Below are 20,021 nucleotides of genomic sequence, written 5' to 3' on the forward strand. Positions count from 1 at the left end.
GCCCCATGTTGGCACAGCTGATGAAATATAGCCAGAATGAGTTGTTGGTCATGATTAGTTCTCATGTCATGTCAGTAATAGAAACATAATGTCAAACAGCTGGATTTTTATAGGATCTCAGATTTACACATGAAATCTTACTTGATTCTAGCTCTGAAGTAAACTGCATTTTTCCAGTTCCAAAAGCAAGCTCGGAAATGAGCATCCCTACCTTGCTGTTTGTGGGGTGTTTAACAATCCAGTGTTACTAAAGTTTGTGCATTAACATTTTAAGGCAATAGTGGAACTGTTGCAATACTGGGGAAAGCAGACTGTTGAGCTGGACTAACTTACTCCTAAATTCTGAACACGCTTTCTTTCTGAAGCGCACAAGAAGCATTGCTTCACCTGGCTACTATAGGGTTGAGAATGAAAGTGAAGGTTTATGTTCACATTTTCATTCTTTGTTCCAGAGAAACCATTGTTACACCGTTGAGAACTATTTTCTATGAGATAACAGTAGATTGCTACTTATAAATAAAATCTGGTCTCTGGGATAATCCTCACTAGCGGAATGAGAAAAGTTAAATGGCGTTGGTGGACGGACTGCTGTAATTTTTTTCCCTTCAAAATGAGCCTCCATAGTACTAGTGGTAGACATGAGAGATCAAGAGGCAGATGCAGGTCAAGTCACGGATCATGAAAGAGCAGAGACTCAACTCACTCACATGTTTTTTATATTTAATAAAGGTGACTTTTTAAAGGCTTTTAAATACTTTCTGCAATTACTGGGCTGTATTTTCCTTTGCTGCACTGAGTATGATTTCAGAAATAGGTGACTGCGTATAGAGATGCTCACTCCATGTGGTGATTACTAGAGAGTAGCTGTTCAACCTTCTGTTTAGCTGTGACACCGAGTACCTTTCCCAGACTCGAAAGCTTGTCTCTCTCAGCAACAAAGTTGGTCCAATAAAAGATCTTACTTCACCCGCCTTGTCTATCCAGAATTGAGGAAGTTGAGAACAATCCTTAACTCCCCAAATCCAACAGGTGCTGATGTCCTCTTCAGCAGTGTTCCATTCATTGTCAATTATAGGAATATTACCTGCCTCCCAGAACTTGAAGGATGCAAAGTCGTCTGCCTCTTTGCTTTTGACAAAAGCAATCAGTTTCCTAAGTGCTACTTTAGGAACAATCCTGACCTCTTCTAACATGCAATTTTCTGTTAGTTGCCAAGAAATGCAGTGTTTGATTTAAAAAAAACCCAAACTTTCATTTCTTTTTCAGTTGGAAACAGATGACGCATACAAATTATAGGCCTGCACGTAGGACCCCATCTTCTGGAGTCATGTGACTATATCAGAATCTGAGCTTTTATTTTTTTTTAGGAAATATCAAATATCTGGCTATCACAGTTGTGAAGAAGAATTTGAATGAATGTAATCAATGCAGTGAGGTCTGCAGACTCAGGCAGGCAGAGTGAAATGATAGCTCTGAGAGGCATAAACTCAATAGGAAGTTTAAATACACAGTCCCCCGTTCTAGAGTAGGTGTATATGGGGGTGAAGGAGGTGCCCTGTCACCACCCTTTTCTCTGTGGGTGGGAGAGAATATCTGTTACTACCCCCTTCTGTTCCTGTATGGAAGTGGGCCCCTGTGCTTCTGCCCCTAAGAATGGAGGGGTTGACTTGGTCACAGCATAAGGATACGAAGCATGATGGGTAAAATCCATGATCTATATCTGTTTTAAAACAAGTCAAAGCTGCTTTACTTCCCATTTTGTACTAAGTTGCTGAAGTGGATGTTTTGTACTTGTAAGTTTCCTAATTAGTGTCATTTTAGATTTTACATGGATTTTTTTCTATGGAGAAATTTCATACTTAAAATGCTCAACTATGCTGAAAAAGACAACTCCAGGGTCTCGTTAACATTCTTACTGTGAAAGCAACACAAAATTGCTAAGTAAATAGCCTGTGTAACTTTGTAATTAAATCCAACTTCTGACCTATAGAACTTCCACAAATTAAGAAGGCTGAAATGCTTCAACCACCCAACAACTCCTCCTTCAGGGTGTGCAGTAACTGAGATTTATGCTTCTGAGTCACTTCAGTGCTTTTGAAAATACCAATCCTAGGGGTCTGACTTTACATGCCTGTTTTGAAACTTTTGGGTTGTATATAAAAAAATATTCACTAATTTTGCTAATGTATCAAAAGTCTCTAAACATTGCATTGTTGCTAACATTGTTCATTTTGTTTTGAAATGACAATGGTTTTATGCTAGAAAGAAAGCTTTTAATAAAAATGTTAGCCCCTGATGCTACAAACACTTGTGGTTCCTGTTTAATCTTAAACACACAAGTTGTCCCATTTAAATCAATGGGATTATTCATGTGAGTAAAGTTGTGTCTGATGGCTGTTTGTAAGAACAGGGCCTTAACTTTCAAGTTTTTGTTTTTTGCCTACAGCAGTTCTGTAATCTTAAATAATATATATGATCATTAGTGATACTTAATAAAATTATAAATGCTGTATTTTTATTATAAATTTTAGTCTAAAATTCCATAGCACAGATTTTCAAATTAATTTTTACAAAGCCTCAACCTGATTTAAACCAGATTTAAAAAAATATAATCAAGTGACTTTTAAATTGTCGGTCCAAGTGGTATAAACGGTTAGAGGCATGGAGTGGTATGAAGAGGGAAAAGACTGAGAAAGTTTAGTGAGGAAACACATGACAAGGGATGTGAGGTATACAAAATTATGACTGGTATATAGAAAGATTTTACAGATGAGAACATCCACAATAATAGCGAGGATTAAAATCTTTTTTTATAATGGATATAAATCCTCATGCTTCAGGGCTTAAGTTAACCACTGACTGACAGGGTTAGGTAGAAATTTCCCCTACGGGCACGTTAGTCCTCATGTCCACTATGGCGTTTCTTGTTGCTTTTTGTGAAGTAATCTGATGCTGGCCTCCATCTGGCAGGTAACGAGACTTCTAGGTGCACCACTAGTGGGAAGCATATAATAAGTCCTTTGGCAGTTCCCGCTGGTTAGTGACTCACCAGAGGATAGTAACAGGGTTGATGCAAATGGTACAGAACACTGCAAAAGCTTAACTGCTGTTAAAAAGCAGTATTTTTAAAATATGATGCTTTGTTTTAATTTGCTGGAAACTCAACTCATACAATACACTGAACTTCTCTGAAAATGGAATGTTAAATTTTCTCAGGAACTCTTTTTGGGAGAAAAGGATGCTTATATCTAGGAAATGGGAACTTTGGTTGAAAATGTAGCAGGATTTGATGTGTTGTCAAATGTAATATTTGGTTTGCCTTATTAGTCTTTAGCTTTTAAGGGCTTGTCTACATGGCAAGCTTCTGCTCTGCAAGCCAGTGTGTGGGTCTACTGCACACCAGCATGCTGCTCAGTAACTTCCTATATGGCAGTGTTGGTGCTAAATTCCACCCTGGGACTTCCACTGTGCTGCAGCAATGTCCACACCAGATGCTACTGCATAGTAAGCTAATGTGCTGTACTTGCCATGCACTAACTTGCTGTGTAGACAAGTCCTAAGACTTTTTTCAGTTAATCAGATCACCGCGTTCATGGTTGTTGCTTTTTGTTAAATAAGGTAGATGGGCTGACGAGCTCTTGTAAACCTAAAATTCTGACTTCCCTTCCCTCCCCAATTTCTGTTTTTAGATCGAGAAAAGGATCACAGTTCATCTCGGCCAAGCAGTCCTCGTCCTCAGAAAACTTCCCCAAATGGTTCCAATAGTAGTGTTGGGAACAGCAGTAGAAACAGTAGCCAGTCAAGTTCAGATGGGAGTTGCAAGACGGCTGGGGAAATGGTATTTGTATATGAGAATGCAAAAGAAGGAGCCCGGAGTGTAAGAACCTCTGAACGAGTTACTCTTATCGTGGACAACACTAGATTTGTTGTAGATCCTTCGATTTTTACTGCACAGCCTAATACAATGTTGGGCAGGTTGGTATCATTATTATTCTGCACAATACAGTACTCTAAACATTTCTTGACTCTATTTGAATTGCTTTTTTGTAAACAAATGTTAAACACTAACGTTTTTGTCTGCTAATGTTTTATCTTTAATTTTTTTAATATTTTTTTTAAAAACCTAGTTACTGTGTAAGTTCTACTTTCCTGTATTTCACTTCACATGATTTTGTGACTGAGTTAGTAGCACAATTAGTTGTATCCAAGAGAGAACATCCTTGTGAAATGACTAGTTAAAAAGGTAGTGAGAAATCTGTGAAATGGAAAAAATGATCACTGCTGGCAAGCCGTCTCTCAGAGAGGAAATGAAACATTCATCTGTTAATGGAAGCTTTGCTGCTTCTTCTCTTGCTGTACATTGCTTCAATGTTTTCTCATTTTTCAGACATACAATCCCGCACTGTAGTCAGTTTACAAAGCAACTGGTTTTGAATTGAACCAGTGAGTGTTGGGATTGTCTGGACACTTGCCCTTCTTAATTCATTTTTTTGGTGATAACAAAGCAATGAACCATAGCTAATCTCTGGGATAATAGAGTGAAGGAAAGCCATTCAGGAAGATATGGATTATCTTGTTCTAGTCAGTTGAAAAGTCATAATGGTGCTCAACACCCACAAATTCCTGTTTTCTAAAGTGGCATGCCCTGTTTCTGAGATTGAATGACACTGCCTGGCAATGCAGATGGTTGGCAGTGTTTTATTAGTAAAGAGAATCAAAACACTTAAAGAAGTGGTAAATTGTTGAATGAAAGATCATTAGAAGTGTGGCTTTAATATTCAGTGTTGACTTCAATATTTTGTGTATTTTTAATAAATTTAATGGGTCAGAAAAGACCCTTTGGGTCAACCAGCTGGGCGCCAGGCACTTTCCCATTTCCTATGTTTAAGGGTCACTTTTTCCTCTTCATGGGACATTGAGGGGGTCTCTCATGCTGGAGTATCAAATTGTTGTGCTTCTCTGTAAGTAGCCTTCCGCGACATGGCTGTGTCTCAGCACGGCACTCATGCGGTCATGTTTTTAAATATGTCTGGATGGAGGTTCTTGCCAAGGTGTTTATCATTTTTACCACCTACAATCTCATGCTTTGTTTAAATGACCAATGGGAGGATTAAATAGTAACTTTGTTGTCCTTTTGTGATTGTGCCAAAAGAACAAAATGAAACAAAAACAACTGGAATTAAGGCAAAACCAGCCTCTTTAACCTTCTTTTTTATGAGGTGGCATAATAGATGAAAGGAAATGTTTTTGACATATGTAGGGAGTGGGTGGGAAACAAAATGCCTGTCAGTGTAAAACACAGCAAATTTGTCTCCTTTGTCATTGACTTGGGGGATAGACATCTAGTGACAAAAATACTAGAGCTCTTGTGTAGTTGAGACGTCATTAGGTTAGTCTCTCCTCTAGGGATTGGTCTAATAAATAAGCTTATTCTATACTTTTGCCAGTTCAAAAGTAGGTTATTAATAAAAATGGTCTAAAAATAACATCTAATGTTGCTCCTTCTCCAGCACCAGTTGGCAGGGCATTGAGCAAGAACCGCTTAACCAGAGTCTGCTTGGAATTGAAAGTTACCACGGTGAAGACTTATTCTTTGCCTAAAGCCTAATAGAACCTATTGGACTCGCTTTAATAAATTAAAAATATTAAACTCACTCATTAAACAAGGGCATGGATATGAATGTAAAGGCTCGCCTCCTGTATTAATACAAAAATTACTCAGACTAGGCATTTGCCCTTGATCTGTACATACATGCAGAAACTTTTTTTTTTTGGGGGGGGGGGAACTGGGTGCATTTTTAAAGTAAAATGTCTAATGGTATAAGATGGATAAAAGCATAACACTTTATGCCTTAAAGCCTGTTTGTGTGTTTAAAAAAAAAAAAAAAAAAGCAGCGTTTCAGCTTCGTGTCTGATATAAAGTAATGGATACAGCTTGATGTTTATGAAAAGTGTAAAAGCAATAGATGGAGTTTTCAAAACTGCTGAAAGTCCATCCTCTTTAAGATTGTGGTCTCCCTTATTAATGAAGATCGGTGGTTTTAACTGGGAAGCACAGCCAGCAAAACTGTACTTCATAGGAAATTCCTTCCATAATATGCACATAACTCCTATTAATACATTGAGTAGAGTTTTAAGAGCACTTGGGTCACTATTTCCTCATGTTAAACTTACATTTTTAAAATGATAGCTCAGGAGAATTCCACGGTGGAGAATTGTGCCGGTGCTGCTTCACCACAGAATGCTTTCTCGGTTTCATGAGGCTGCTACCAACAGTGTTAATTGCAATGTGTGCAATCCTAGTAACTTTCTCTTTACTGCTGCCAGTACTTGTTGATGTGCTATGTATAGCAGTGGCACAAGCAAAATCCTCTACTGGAAGCACTTTATTGGGGGAAATGGTAGGAACCAGAAGCAGAGGGAGGAGGATGAACCAAGAGATGTGAGCAGAGCCCGATAGAATGGGGAGTATAATGATAACACACCTGAGATTGGGAATGAGCTGGATACCCAACTTTCAAAACTGGGAATGCTGCGGAGACAGTGCCCTCAACCCTGAGGAAGAATGTGTTCCTCTTCTTACTCTGTAGCAACCACGCTCTGATCCTCCAAGTCTCCTTAAGTATTGCAAAATAAACATCAACATGAAAGTTTTATTTCAACATGAAACTTTTGAATTTTTTTCAAGATAGAATTTTTTTTTTTTTTTCAGAATTTTGTTTTGCAGGAGGTTTTGAAATTACTTGTTTTCATTCCAGTTTGGAACTAAATCAAACATTGAAATGTCCATGAATGGAAATTCCAAGTTTTGGCCAGCTCTGCTGAACAGTGCACAAATATCTTCTCTTGTATAGGGTCAATAACTTCTGAGCTGGAGTGTGAATTCTTTGCCATTACATCTGCAGTTTGAGCATGTTGTGCTTCATCTAAGTTCCTTGTAAATCAGAAGTGAGTTCTAACTGAATTGTCATTCTGTTCAATAGGATGTTTGGATCAGGCAGAGAACATAACTTCACCCGTCCCAATGAAAAGGGAGAATACGAAGTAGCTGAAGGAATTGGCTCAACTGTGTTTCGTGCTATTCTGGTGATCTTTTATTTTCAATAGTACAATTTAGCCAACAGGAGGTGTAGATTTTATAATCCCTGAAACTGGAAAAGCTGAACACTTTCTATATTTAAAAACTACACAGGCACATAATAGAAGTTTGACAGAGATCCTGGTGAGGCAATATTTCTCTGCTTGATGTGACATTTTAAATACAATCTTCTATAAATAAGTGATTATTTTTCCTTTTGAAAGAATACCTTGATATGGAAATGCTCCTTTTATTTTTAAGTGCAGTTGTGCTTCCAGCCAGGTACTCCCGGGGTTTGGCTAAGCCTCAGGAATCAAGGATTATGAAAGATTTCACTTATTTTTAAACAGTTTTTTTGTAAACGTATAATTCAAAAAGCCATTTTGGCTTTATTTTATCAGCTCTTGTTCTTGATTCTTTTGCAGTGGATGAAATAAGTTATTTCAGCAGAACGTACTGTAGGTGGCAGTTACACTTGCAGAAAAATGCGAAGTGCAGTCTGCAAAGAAAATTAGACTGCCTTAAACATTATCACAATGCAGTCCGGCTGCTGTACTGCTTTGTTGGCCGAGCTAGTGTGGAGGAAGCTGAGTGATGTGTAAATAGTAAGCCATAAAAATAAATGTCATACTTAAATGTTCAGTTTCAAGAATTTGAAATTTAAAATAGAAACGTAATACAGCTAACACTTGAAAATGACTTTTCACTTGATAGTGGCCCTTCTATTCTGGAAGCTCTAAGTCTGAGGATAAATATATGTTGAACATATTAATCATGTGGTTCAGTCTTTGTTTTTGAAGATTGCAATACAAAGCATTAGGATTTATGAATGTGAAAAAGGTCCTTTTAATAGTGAATGAAATGTTTCTATCAGCAGATGGTTTAGTCTAATATTTGTGCTTTTTCTATTTTATAAGGATTACTATAAGACTGGGATTATACGTTGTCCTGACGGAATATCTATTCCTGAACTAAGAGAAGCATGTGACTATCTTTGCATCTCCTTTGAATATAGTACTATCAAATGTAGAGATCTCAGTAAGTATGGAATTTATTACAATAATTGTAGTGTACATTTGTTAATTAAAATGTACACATAGTTTACTTAGTCTTGATGTTACTGTAAAATATTGTAAGACAATCAGATGCATAATCTGGAATGTGTAGAATGTTATGGGGGATCAAACTTTCTCACTCTCTCCTGTGCACCAGATCAGCACAGCCCTTGTAACAGGTGTTTCATTAAAGTCCTTATTTATTCATGTATATCTTTGTGTAGACAAGTTGAGAAATATCAGCAGTTGGATGACAGCAGAGATCTTTTGGGAACAAATACATAAGGTGCAGTTAATGAACAGATCTCCCCATCATTTGTTACTTAGGGCTGGTCTACACTGGGGCGGGGGGGGGGAATCGATCCAAGATACGCAACTTCAGCTACGTGAATAGTGTAGCTGAAGTTGAAGTATCTTGGATTGAATTACCTGGGGTCCAGATGGCGCGGGATCGATGGCCGCGGCTCCCCCGTCGACTGCACTACCGCCGCTCGCCCTGGTGGAGTTCCGGAGTTGACGGTGAATGCGTTCGGGGATCGATATATCGCATCTTAACGAGGCGCGATATATCGATCCCGGATAAATCGATTGCTACCCGCCGATACGGCAGGTAGTGAAGACGTACCCTTAGAAAGTTGGTCATTCTCTAATTTCAGTGTTTTCACAGTAAAAGTGACAAGCTGTCTTGATGAGAAATGGATGTATAAAATACAATGTTTAGCATCTATGACCGTATTTTCCAGGCTTAGAAGAGCCAATACTTATACAAGTCTTTTGGTCCAAATAGAGTAGGCACAAAATTTTTAATAAATAAAAAGTGCATCGTAGATAGTATTTCAAGTTTTTAAGTAATATACTGGCATACACGTTTTTGCATTCATGAGTCTATATTTCTGATACTTGTAATCTCATATTAGTGTAATGTCCCACCTAGAGGAAATTCCTCAGAATTGAGACCTTGGAGTTTCCCCAGACCGGAAGAAGAGCTCTGTGTAGCTTGAAAGCTTGTACCTTTGTTAAGCAAAGCGATTCTTTTCCCCAAGTATCAGGCAAGCACAGACAATACTGAAGGGGGTTTATTCACGGTACTGGGAAGACTGATAAACAGCTTCAAAGGTGTGGGGTTACAGTGATCAATTATATTCCTTTCTTTTATCACTTCATTTGCATTTATCTTGTTCTTACAGAGACAAACATTGTTTCAATGACAGAGAACGCACTTAACATGACAGTGACAGGAACTGAACATACGCATCAAACTGTTTTGATTACATCAATTATTCGTGAATACCTTAAGGCGAAGGGGTGGGGTGGGGGTGAGTGTTTACAATATCCAGAGGGCTGTGAAGGGAGGGTTTGTTCTGTTGTAAGAGCCGAGTTACTGGGCGGACATTTGATCATATAAGTTTATCAGGTGTTTACAGTGTCAGTGTCCTTGGGCTTCTAAAGCATTCCTGCTTGATCTGAGGTTTCTGTCTTAGCTGTTAGCTAAATTTTAACTCTTGCCTGACCCCTTCCACCAACAGAAGTTAGCCAAATAAAAGCTATTACCTTACGTACCTTGTTTCTCTCATATCCTGGGCTGCTACAATACTGCAAACTTTTTTTAGCAAATACGAGGGGAATTTTACAAATCACTATCATACATGTACCAGAAATACAAGAAAAATATTATCACTTAACTAGATTATGCAACCATGTCTTTCTACATTATCAGGTTACTCTGTTTGACAGGGGAATAGCAAACTGCAAGACAATCCTTCCGATACAAACCTTGACACATTATTTTGGGCTATTTAAATTGAAAGGCAGTTCTGCTTTTGCTCATACTAATAAACTGAAGGAAATCTATCAGACCACTTAACAGTCAAAGGAATTGACTTATGCCTTGTTTTATTTCGTTATGGGCGGACGTGTGCTGCTGTTCAGTTTTAATTCCAGCCTGCATTTCTCTACCATGATTCCCAATGTCAGTACGCTTTTTATGGGTTTGATTTCAGGTGCTCTTATGCATGAATTATCAAATGATGGTGCTCGCAGACAGTTTGAATTTTACCTTGAAGAAATGATTCTTCCACTGATGGTAGCTAGTGCCCAGAGCGGCGAGAGAGAGTGCCACATTGTTGTGCTTACGGATGATGATGTGGTTGATTGGGATGAAGAGTATCCTCCACAGATGGGAGAGGAATATTCACAAAGTAAGTCTGATTTTATACTTTTATTGAATTTAGCTCTACCAAAGTGCTTTGACTCTGCATCAGTATTAAACTCAGGCCCTATTAGAGCTTTACAACATCCTCACTGCTGCTAGTGCGCAGATTATTTGTATTTGGTATGATGATATGCTGTATCAGTTGAAGTCAAGAAAATGCAGCCATGTTAAATTGCACTCTGTTCAAAGACCGGAATAAAATACTTCCTAAAGGACACAAGCAGTTGAGGGGGGAAAATACTTTAAAACAGAGCTAGTTGGAAAGCATTTGAAGAATGATTCCCATTTTTGGCCAGTTCTACATTAAAATGAAGAAGTGGTTTACAGAAGATAAATGGATCAAGTGCAGCAGCCAATGTTCTCTTACTTTGTTATGAAAACATTTTTAACAGTTTGGTCCATAAGTAAGTTAGAAGCAATTGATAACGAATTCCCTTCTGCTCATGCACAGTATCTTTGTGCAGCTTGAAGTTCCTTTCCAGTCTGAGTAAATGGATTCAATGTATTTAAAAAGTTGACTTTTTTGTGCTCCAACAAATAAAAGGCCCTCAAAGGCTTTCTTTTTTAATCTGACACAATGCAAACCTCTCAAGTAACTTTTGTTAAAACTTTACCAAAAACTCAGTCAAGGTGAATCTTGAGAAACTTGTGTTTCTTCTCTCTCGCTCCCACCCCCCTCAATGTTTGAGGGAATGAAAATAGTTCAGTTGAAAATAATTTCAGACAGTATGTGTAGGCATGGCAGAATTTGATTTTTGTTTTTTAATTTCAACGGAAAATACTAATGTTTATTTTTAACCATTTTTTGATTTTTATTAATTTAAATTTTCACAGTTGGAATTTGTAGTCAGAGAATAGAGGGGTCAGACAATTAATGACAGATGTTGAGATTCAAAAAGTTAAAGCTTTATAACTGTTAAAAACACATTGACCATGCGTTTTTGTCAAAATATACAAAATAAGTATACTTAAATCACGAAGTTCTCAAGCAGCATTTTCTTACTTTGCCTGTCTATAAATTTTAATTATTGATGGAAATATTTTTGTCAGTTTGTGTCCTTGGTGACATTGATGTTTACTGACATTTATCAATAAAAATCTAATACTTCCAAGCCCAACTATGAATAATATCACTGTTCTAGCAGAGCAAAGCAAAGAAGACAGGTCAGACTTCTGGCAATCTTAAGGAGGCAGTAACTGTCTCAATTTAAAAAAAAAAAAAAAATTAGTTCTGTCCAGGGCTTTGGAGCTGTGCTCCCGCTCTGCTCCAGCTCCAGGCAAAAACCTGCAGCTCCACTGCTCCGAAGCTGTTCTAGTTCCGGTCTCCACTCCAAAGCTGTTTATTACACACTCTCGTGTTTTCTCTGGGAATCCTACACAGCTTGTGAAGGGGTCTTTTTTGTGTGTAAATCTCTGCAATTCCTATTTTCTGAGAAATAACATAGCTTGAAAACAGGAAAGGGTTGTGGACTACTAACCTAAATTACTGAGAAGTTTCCTCTGTATTTAGCAGGCTCCACTTCTCAATGGAGTGTCTGCCCTTTTAGGAAACTTTTTTTCTCTAAAAGAAATAACGAAAGCTTAACTCTAATCCACTTGCTAAGTAGATTGGCAAGCATTTTAACGTGTGCAAGGCAATCTATCTGTATGCGGAACATACCTTAGAACTTTACCTTTCTTGGGATTCATTGTAGTTTAATTTACACTACAGACTCTGCCATGTCTCCATTCTGAGCGCCTTCAAGAAAACATCAGTCTATAAAAACATGAATGAAATCAGTGGGAGAAACCATCCAGACCATCAGTTGACAATACCCTTTAATTGTGTTTGAAAATATGCCTTTATTTTTCTCATATTTCAATCTTAGTTGACTTATAACATCCTAGGAACTTTTTCAATAGTTTCAACTGGAATTACAGATTTAAATAGGATGATGGAATATGAGCTCAAGATTCACCCAAATGCTTGAATACTAGGTAACTTTACATTGTGGTGTTTATCAACCCCCTCTGGCCTCATTTGTAAACACCACTTAGACCATCTTCATTGTACAACTAGAGGCTAAAAACTTCCAGTACAACTTTTTATTAATCTCTGAAATGCAATTTCCCCAGTTATTTACAGCACAAAGTTATATAGATTCTTCAAGTATATTGAAAACAGAGATGTGGCCAAATCGGTTCTGAAGGAAAGGGGGCTCAAGAAGATTCGATTGGGTATTGAAGGTAAGAGTAATTTTCATTGCTTCCAAGCTAATTCTTTGGCAAAGGGCATTTCTGTGCTTCTGCCCCTCTGTACAGCCACTGTCCCTACCTTGCTACATGAGCTATTGTAAGTCAGTGGTATTAGCCTATTAGTCTGTTTTATGGTGGAGACTAATTTGTTCACCTTGTTGGCTTATCTTGTATCCAAATTCTAACATACCTTCCCACTGCAGAGCTTTCTTTGACTTATCAATGAGTGGATGGTTCTGCTGCATCCTCTGACCTTAATTCTGGATTTCCTAACTTTCAAGTGTTTTCTTTGCAATCTAAATAATCTCATAATGGAGATTTTTAATGTAAAATTATATATAAAAATATTTCTCATGATCTGCTCACATAGACAAACTGCCCCCTCTCATAGTCTTCTATAGAAAGCTGCCATGACTGGACTGGGGGGGGGAGAGGGAAGGAATTGGGTCACTCTGAACTTTAGGGAGCTTTAAGGATCTTGTCCTCTGCTGTCTACTCTGCTGGTAGAAAAATAGGAAAAGCTTTTTAAGCTTACTGAACACTGGTTTTCCATAAATAAGAATTTAGTAACTCAAAAAAGCAGTAAGCCAGATGTTATGGAAATTGTCAAGATAAATTTCCCCCCAAAAGTAGTTTGAAGAGTGTTGGCCAGCCGTATTCATGACAACCTTCTTCTAGCCTAGAAGGGCTGGACTCTGTTCCCTTTATATACTAGGGTTACCATATTTCCACAAACAAAAAAGAGGACACGGGGGGGGAAGCCCCGCCCTAGCCCCGCCCCATCCACTCCCTCCCACTTCCCACCCCCTGACTGCTCCCCTCAGAACCCCAACCCCCCCTGCTTCTTGTCCCCTGACTGCCCCCTGCTGAGAACCCCCTACCCTAACTGCCCCCCCCCCCCAGGACTCTACCTGTCCCCTGACTGCCCTGACCCTTATCCACTCGCATGGATGGCAGGGTTGTAGAAATTTTGGTGGTGCCCAGAACCCCCCACCCCACCTGCCTAAGACTCTGGGAGGGGGGTTGGGTGGGGGGAGGAGGTCTGGGGTGCAGGTCCTGGGCTGGGGATTAGGGTGCAGGAGGGGTGCAGGTTCTGGGATAGAGTTTGGGTGCTGGGTGCAGGCTCCGGGCTGGGGCAGGGGGTGGGTGTGCAGGAGGGGGTGAGGGGTGCAGGCTCTGGGATGGAGTTTGGGGGTGAGAGGCGGTGCAAAGGGAGGGGGTGCAGGCTTTGGGAGGAAGTTTGAGGGCAGGAGGGGGTGTGTGGGAAGGGGGAAGGGGATTGGGAGGGAGTTTGGGGATAGGAGGGGATGCAGGGGTGAGGGCTGTGGGTCTGGGGATGAGGGGTTCATGATGCAGGAGGGGGCTCAGGGATGGAGCAGAGGATTAGGGTGTGTGGGGATGAGGGCTGGGGGGTTTGGGGTGTTGGAGAGGCTCAGGGCTAGGGTGGAAGGGCAGGGTAAGGGCAGCCTGTCTTCCCATTAGTGGATGGGGGCACTAGGACCCGGGGGCAGCAGACAGCAGTTGCTGCTGGCTCTGGCAGTACACGCAGACAAGGGAGAGGCAGACAGGGAGGGGGGACCCACGGAGGGGGGGATGCGCAGAGGGGGAATGGCAGGTGGAGGCTGGGGACCCATCCAACACTCCCCCGCTCCCTGACTGCCCCCCCTCCCCCGACTCCTCTTACCATTCTGGCTCCACGTGGGTTGGTTTGTGTGTTACACAGGACTACAGAGAGAGGGAGGGGGGAGCAGGGGAGGGCTCTGGCTGCTGGAGGCCAATGGGAGTGGGTCAGTCGGCCTAGCCGCCCAATCAGCAGCCACACTCTGCATGGAAGGGAGGGAGGGAGGCGATGGAGAAAACCTCCCTGGACATTTTAACCTTGTTACCAATTCCTCCCGGACGGCTATTTAGAGACGCAAAAGCCGGACATGTCCGGGGAAATACGGACGGATGGTAACCCTATTATATACCCCATTAGCACAACGTTAGTCAGGCAAAGGACAGCTGAAATGTTTAGTGTCCCTAAATTTTTAGAGCATGAGTGCAGGAACAAGAACTGAGTTAGGCTTGAACTCGGCTCCCAGAAACCCAGTAGTAGAGATTTAAGGAAAGTGAACATGGTTATGATCTTAAATAAATAGCCCCACAAATGCAGTGTTTGGGACTATGTCTGGGCCCCCACAGAAATAAAACTGGAGACAACTTTCCATACTTAGTAATGAGAAATAAAATACCACTTGGCTGCATTTTTCTCTTCCTACCCCCAAAGCAAATATGGAAACCAGTTTTGCTTTGCTGCAGAAGTTATAGTGATGTACTATTGTCACTAGTCAGTGTTTGAAATGAGGGGGAAAATGCGTGGGACCTGGCCTGGAGAACTCATGCCAGCATATTATTGTTTCACCACTCTGGGGGTTCACATCTCAAACCTCATCCCTTGCTCTCCAGGCCAACAGTGTTCTGAGGGAGCATACCAGCATTCTGTCTGGAGGGGAGAGTTACTAGCATTACTTTTGCAGGCATTCTCTTCACTAGGTCTAGAAAGACTTGCTTTAGTAGTAAATGGCCTTAGCATTTTTTCCCCTTGGATTTTGGCTAATTTGTGTTTGGTTTGTAAACTGGGGAATGCCTGGTGTTAAAAAACAAACAAACAAAAAAAAAAACATGGTGGTGTCGGCATCATTCTGTCTGCTAATCTGGAAATGGATTTGCTTATCTTCATTGTATCTTAATCTTCTGGTTGGCTGGTTGTGTACATGCTCTGAAGCTGAGCTGGTGAAGGAGAACTTTGAGCTAAGTAGTACTGGAAACTTTAATTGTCATTTTGTTCTAATATTTTTAGGTTACCCCACATACAAAGAAAAAGTGAAGAAACGGCCAGGTGGGAGGCCAGAGGTGATTTACAACTATGTCCAAAGACCATTCATTCGGATGTCTTGGGAAAAAGAAGAAGGAAAGAGTCGGCATGTTGACTTTCAGTGTGTAAAAAGTAAATCTATTACAAACCTAGCAGCAGCTGCAGCAGATATCCCCCAGGACCAGCTAGTGGTAATGCACCCCACACCACAAGTGGATGAGCTGGATATTCTACCTATTCATCCTCCACCCAGCAACAATGATGTGGACCCGGAGGGACTAAACCCAGCACTCTGATTCAGATTCTTATTCAAACAAAAGCATGCTACTTTAAAAAGTGACTCTCTCTCATACTGCACTGCAATTCCAGCTTTTCTTCATTGTGTAACACAGTGTTTAGGATATTGCAGAATGGGCTTTCTTAGAGACCAAAGGAGTATCTAATCGTGGTTTTTAAAGAGTACAACTAAAACATCCTGAGGTTCCAGTTCTGTACATGTATTTGTTTGAATAGGTTTGCGATATTGGTTATTTGTATGCTGGACTGTCCTCCTCACTCTAGGCCCATCAAAAACAATGGGATCTGCTGGCTACTGTACATTCAATATTGTTACATGGAAGGCAAAATGCAGAATCAGAATTGATAGTAGCACTTTATGAATGGCTGCTTGATAAATGGATTCTCAAAGCCATGTTTTATAAATGTGTTGCACAATGCTAACTTTAACAAAGTGCTTCTATCAAAGTCTTTCTACTCATTTACATGTGAATAGATGGACTCTTAAATGTATTGTATATGATCGAGCACAAAATGATTACCACTGGGGTTTTTGGATTGAGGACATTATTCAATTACCCATTTAACATCCTGCCCAACTCAAATTTCTCCAGTGAATTTTTTCACTTGTTTGTAATGTGAGCCATGTTCAAGGATTGTGAACAATTGATGGGGGATTTCTCTTAAATTTTGCCTTACCTGAATTTGTTGATGGAAATATTTATTTAGTAAAAGTTTGTAATAAGTGTCATGGAATAGAAAAATGCAGATGGTTCACTCTTCATTTATTAAATGATTGTAAATTCAAGTTTTTCATTCAAATAAAATTTCCATTATTTTAATCAGTTTGACACGAGTTATCCCTTACCAAAGATTATATATACTAGGTATAAATTCCAGTGACTATCTGTGCACTTACTACTTCTCCACCTCTAGTCTTAGAGGAGGAATATAATGTGTTAATAATGGAAGGCATGGTGTCAGTCTTCAATTTTTCCCTTCCTTATCAGCCACCAAATACCAGTTAGATTCCCCAGTGCTGGGATTCTTATCTTCTGAATCAAAATATTAAAAATTGTTTGCATCTTGACACCAACTAGATAAGAGGTGGTATTGCTGTGGGGTTACTAGAGAAGCTGTTTTGACTACAGGACATACTTACAAGAGGCAAAAATGTCAAACAATCTGTTTCTTCCCCCAAAATAAAAACCTGATGACATTCCTCCATTAGGAAGTCATCAGTTGTGGAAGTAAGGCAATATGGTTAAACTATAATTCTCTCCATTTATCAAATGGATGCACTTCCAAAGATAGTTCATGATAATTTTTAAGTTACCAGAATTATAGAAGAACTAACTCTATAAAAAAAAGCAAACATGTTAGAAATGTGTTTAACTGTAAAGTGTGTGTGTATATGAAATTGGCTGAAAGCAGTGAGCTGAGAATGAAGCCTTGGGACTGAATGTTTCCCTTTTTCTCCATTTTGAAAGTAACAAGGCACAATCTATGGCTTCTACCATACTTCTTATGTGGGGTCTTATCAGAATTTTTTTATTATAAAAAAAGTAAATGCTGCATTTTAGAACAAGGGAAACATATTTATTTTAAAAATATTTAACTGTCTAATACATTACACTTTAACAATATTTATAGTAAAGGATTCTGACAAGAAAGAATAAACAGCTTTATGATACAATTAGTATAAGAAATATCCACATGGGAGATCTTTTTGTAGTGTAAAAACACATCATACATCTGAAATGACCGTTTGCATATAAAAGCTACCAATGATAACAGTGCTGAGTTGCACAGTGATTAAAAAAAAATTCAAAAAGAACAGAATCCCAAAATATACAATTAATGCAAGCTATCCACAGCTAACCAAATCCATAATGCAAGAACACTGTAGCATGTTTTATCTCCACTTTGTCTGAAATGACACATGGTAGGATGAGGTGTGTGTTCTGATATGGCTTTTATGAAATTCAAACATAAAAGCTATTCTCATAATCCAAGCTTCACAGACTGTAGAACTCCACCAATAATGCACTTTGATATTCAGATGCTGAATTAATATGTAGCATTTACAAGGGCCATGGTAAGTCGCTAAAATCCACAGGGCCTCCGAGGCCTGCATCTGCTTCCAAAAGGCTCATTATAACTGCCATTGCAGCTTCGTCGTTGCTGGGGCTGCTTGATCCTTGGTCGTTGTCTATCATATCTATGCCTATGTGAGAGTTCTCCCCTGTGAAAGTATTAAAAGAAAACTGCAGCAAGCATTTAAAATATGATTTTATATATTGTATAAAGTGATTGCTCAGAAAAATGTCAATCATTAACTGTGTTGGAAGTGAGTATGCTAAACTGCATTCTGATAGGTGGCAGGGGGGATGTTTGATGGCAAATGCACTCCTCAGCGTACAGTACAGAGCTGGGATCTCATCCCGATGACAGAAAAATTACCTACAGGATTTGTGCTAACCGTGGGGCTGCATGGGGAGTTAGTGGAGGACAAGGGCTGTGGGAGGTGTGTGAAAGGGGTAGAATGTCAGGGTGAGCAGTTTCAAGTAACCAATGTGCCAGCCTGGTGGGGGGCCTTGGCCACTTCCAACTCATTCTATTTAAAAAAAAAAAAAATCCAATTTCATTTTTTCAGTAAAATGAGTTGAAAATGGCCATTGGGCTGTTGAAAAGAAGCTGAACTTTTGAGGGATAGGAAGTGAGGAGCTCAAATAGTCCAAGTAAAATGTTTTTAAGTGTTTGAAAATCATATAGGGTAGATGTTTATAAAACACTATTTTCTTATCATTTTGCTAGGAATTTTCCTTCATATGGGAAAGATTCATTGTATAAACTACCATTTTATATATTTTAATTGTTTTGTGAATGAGCAAAAGATCATGCCAAGGTGTGCATAGAGCTGAGATATGTCAGACATCAGGTAAACAATGGGGTTTGCTGCTATAACCAATTAAGCTGTAACGTATTTATCAGCACAGAGCTTTAAAGGCATTTATTACTAATTTATTTTTGAAGACTCTTACTTGGTCTTTGTCCTAAAATGTTCTTAAGCCTAATTTTATTCTAGATAAAGTTTTGTGTAAAGATGATGCTTTGAGATGGCTAGAGTTACATTTGTCATACTTCTCTGAACTTAATTGTATGACTGTGCTTACCAAGAATGGAGGAGTTGTCGGAATATGGATAGCCAGAATTATCCTGGATCTGCCCAGATAGTAAACCAGCAGAGGGAATGTCTGGAGTTCCACCATTCAAAATCTAGAAACAAATGAAAAATGTAAATTTCTAGTGTCCTGTGGTACTCATGCTGCTCTCAGCCTTAACCTATGTAGCACATCTGAAAAAGGAGGGCCTACAGCAAGTCTTAGGATCCGAACATATGAACTTAAACTGCGTTCCAGTGAGACTTCACAGCAGGATACTTTAATATTAAATGTGGTGAAGACCGGCGGAGAGATGCGAGACAATCTACCTGCAAACCAACTTTGTTAGAAGTTAAACACCACCTACAACATGAAATTATCTTAAAATGTGTCATGCTTACTATTGTATCAATTTTAAGCCTCAGTGAGGAATGGGCAAAGTTTATTTGCCCAGTGAAAGTGAGACGTGTCAAAGCAATGTCAAACACTGGAAAGTAAAGGAACTGCTATAAAAGGTACTGTAATCAATGATCTTTAGATGGCAGCGCTTTCTTCAGAAACACCTGCTTTTTATAAACAACATTGCTTATTTTTTTAATTTTTTTTTGCAGCACTGGGTTCTTGCTATGGAATTTCTAAGTTCCACCATTTGTAAATTTCAAATAGAGCCATTTATAAAATGCATTTGAACCAACCTCCCCTCCCCCACTGCAAGGCCAACTCTGTTAGACAAAATCATTACAACCTCTAACTCCTGATGCCTAGAAGGTGAATATTTATTTGTAATCTGGGTAGTGCCTAGGTGCTGTGCAAACACACAGGCTACAGTCCCAGCCCTGAAACGCAGACAATCTCTAGTGTAATCCTCTTGATACAGAGTGCCATGGGGCTGCTCAGCTTGTTCTGGCTAGTAACATTCCATTGGTGAGCATCTGCATTACAAAGACCCTACCGGATGCCCTGAATAGAGATGGAGGGTGGTTGTTTTTTTTGCCCCATGCCCTAATATATAAAGGGCAATAAGGAGGCAAAAAAAAAAAAAAAAAAAAATTGATTCTAGTTGAAACTACTCAGTTGTGCTTATTAGAGGTCATTTAGTTCTGAGCTTGCTCTAAGGAATATATCCACAAGAATAATACTTAAG

General features: G+C 39.4%; 2 protein-coding genes across 10 annotated transcripts in view; one reads left to right on the forward strand and one right to left on the reverse strand.

Annotated features, from left to right (window-relative positions):
• The window catches only part of BTBD10 (BTB domain containing 10), a 50,893-nt gene extending 34,338 nt beyond the window's left edge, over positions 1-16,555 (forward strand). For all 6 annotated transcript variants that reach the window (XM_034769976.1, XM_034769974.1, XM_034769972.1 and 3 more), the window contains 6 exons: positions 3,690-3,975; positions 6,984-7,086; positions 7,996-8,116; positions 10,134-10,331; positions 12,461-12,571; positions 15,423-16,555. In XM_034769976.1, coding sequence (XP_034625867.1) covers positions 3,690-3,975; positions 6,984-7,086; positions 7,996-8,116; positions 10,134-10,331; positions 12,461-12,571; positions 15,423-15,733 — 1,130 coding nt within the window. In that variant the 3' untranslated portion in view covers positions 15,734-16,555. The remainder of the gene's footprint in view (positions 1-3,689; positions 3,976-6,983; positions 7,087-7,995; positions 8,117-10,133; positions 10,332-12,460; positions 12,572-15,422) is intronic.
• Positions 16,556-17,290: 735 nt separating this feature from the next.
• The window catches only part of ARNTL (aryl hydrocarbon receptor nuclear translocator like), a 97,814-nt gene continuing 95,083 nt past the window's right edge, over positions 17,291-20,021 (reverse strand). For 2 of the 4 annotated variants that reach the window (XM_034769967.1, XM_034769969.1), the window contains exons 18-19: positions 18,890-18,992; positions 17,798-17,958 (exon numbers count right to left, since the gene is read on the reverse strand). In XM_034769967.1, the coding sequence (XP_034625858.1) occupies positions 17,798-17,958; positions 18,890-18,992 (264 nt within the window). Of the gene's footprint in view, positions 17,981-18,889; positions 18,993-20,021 lie in introns of all 4 variants that reach the window. The other 2 variants (XM_034769968.1, XM_034769970.1) reach the window with 2 other exon arrangements.

This window comes from Trachemys scripta, chromosome 4, assembly GCF_013100865.1.
Source record: "Trachemys scripta elegans isolate TJP31775 chromosome 4, CAS_Tse_1.0, whole genome shotgun sequence".
In the NCBI taxonomy this organism is placed as follows: domain Eukaryota; kingdom Metazoa; phylum Chordata; order Testudines; family Emydidae; genus Trachemys; species Trachemys scripta.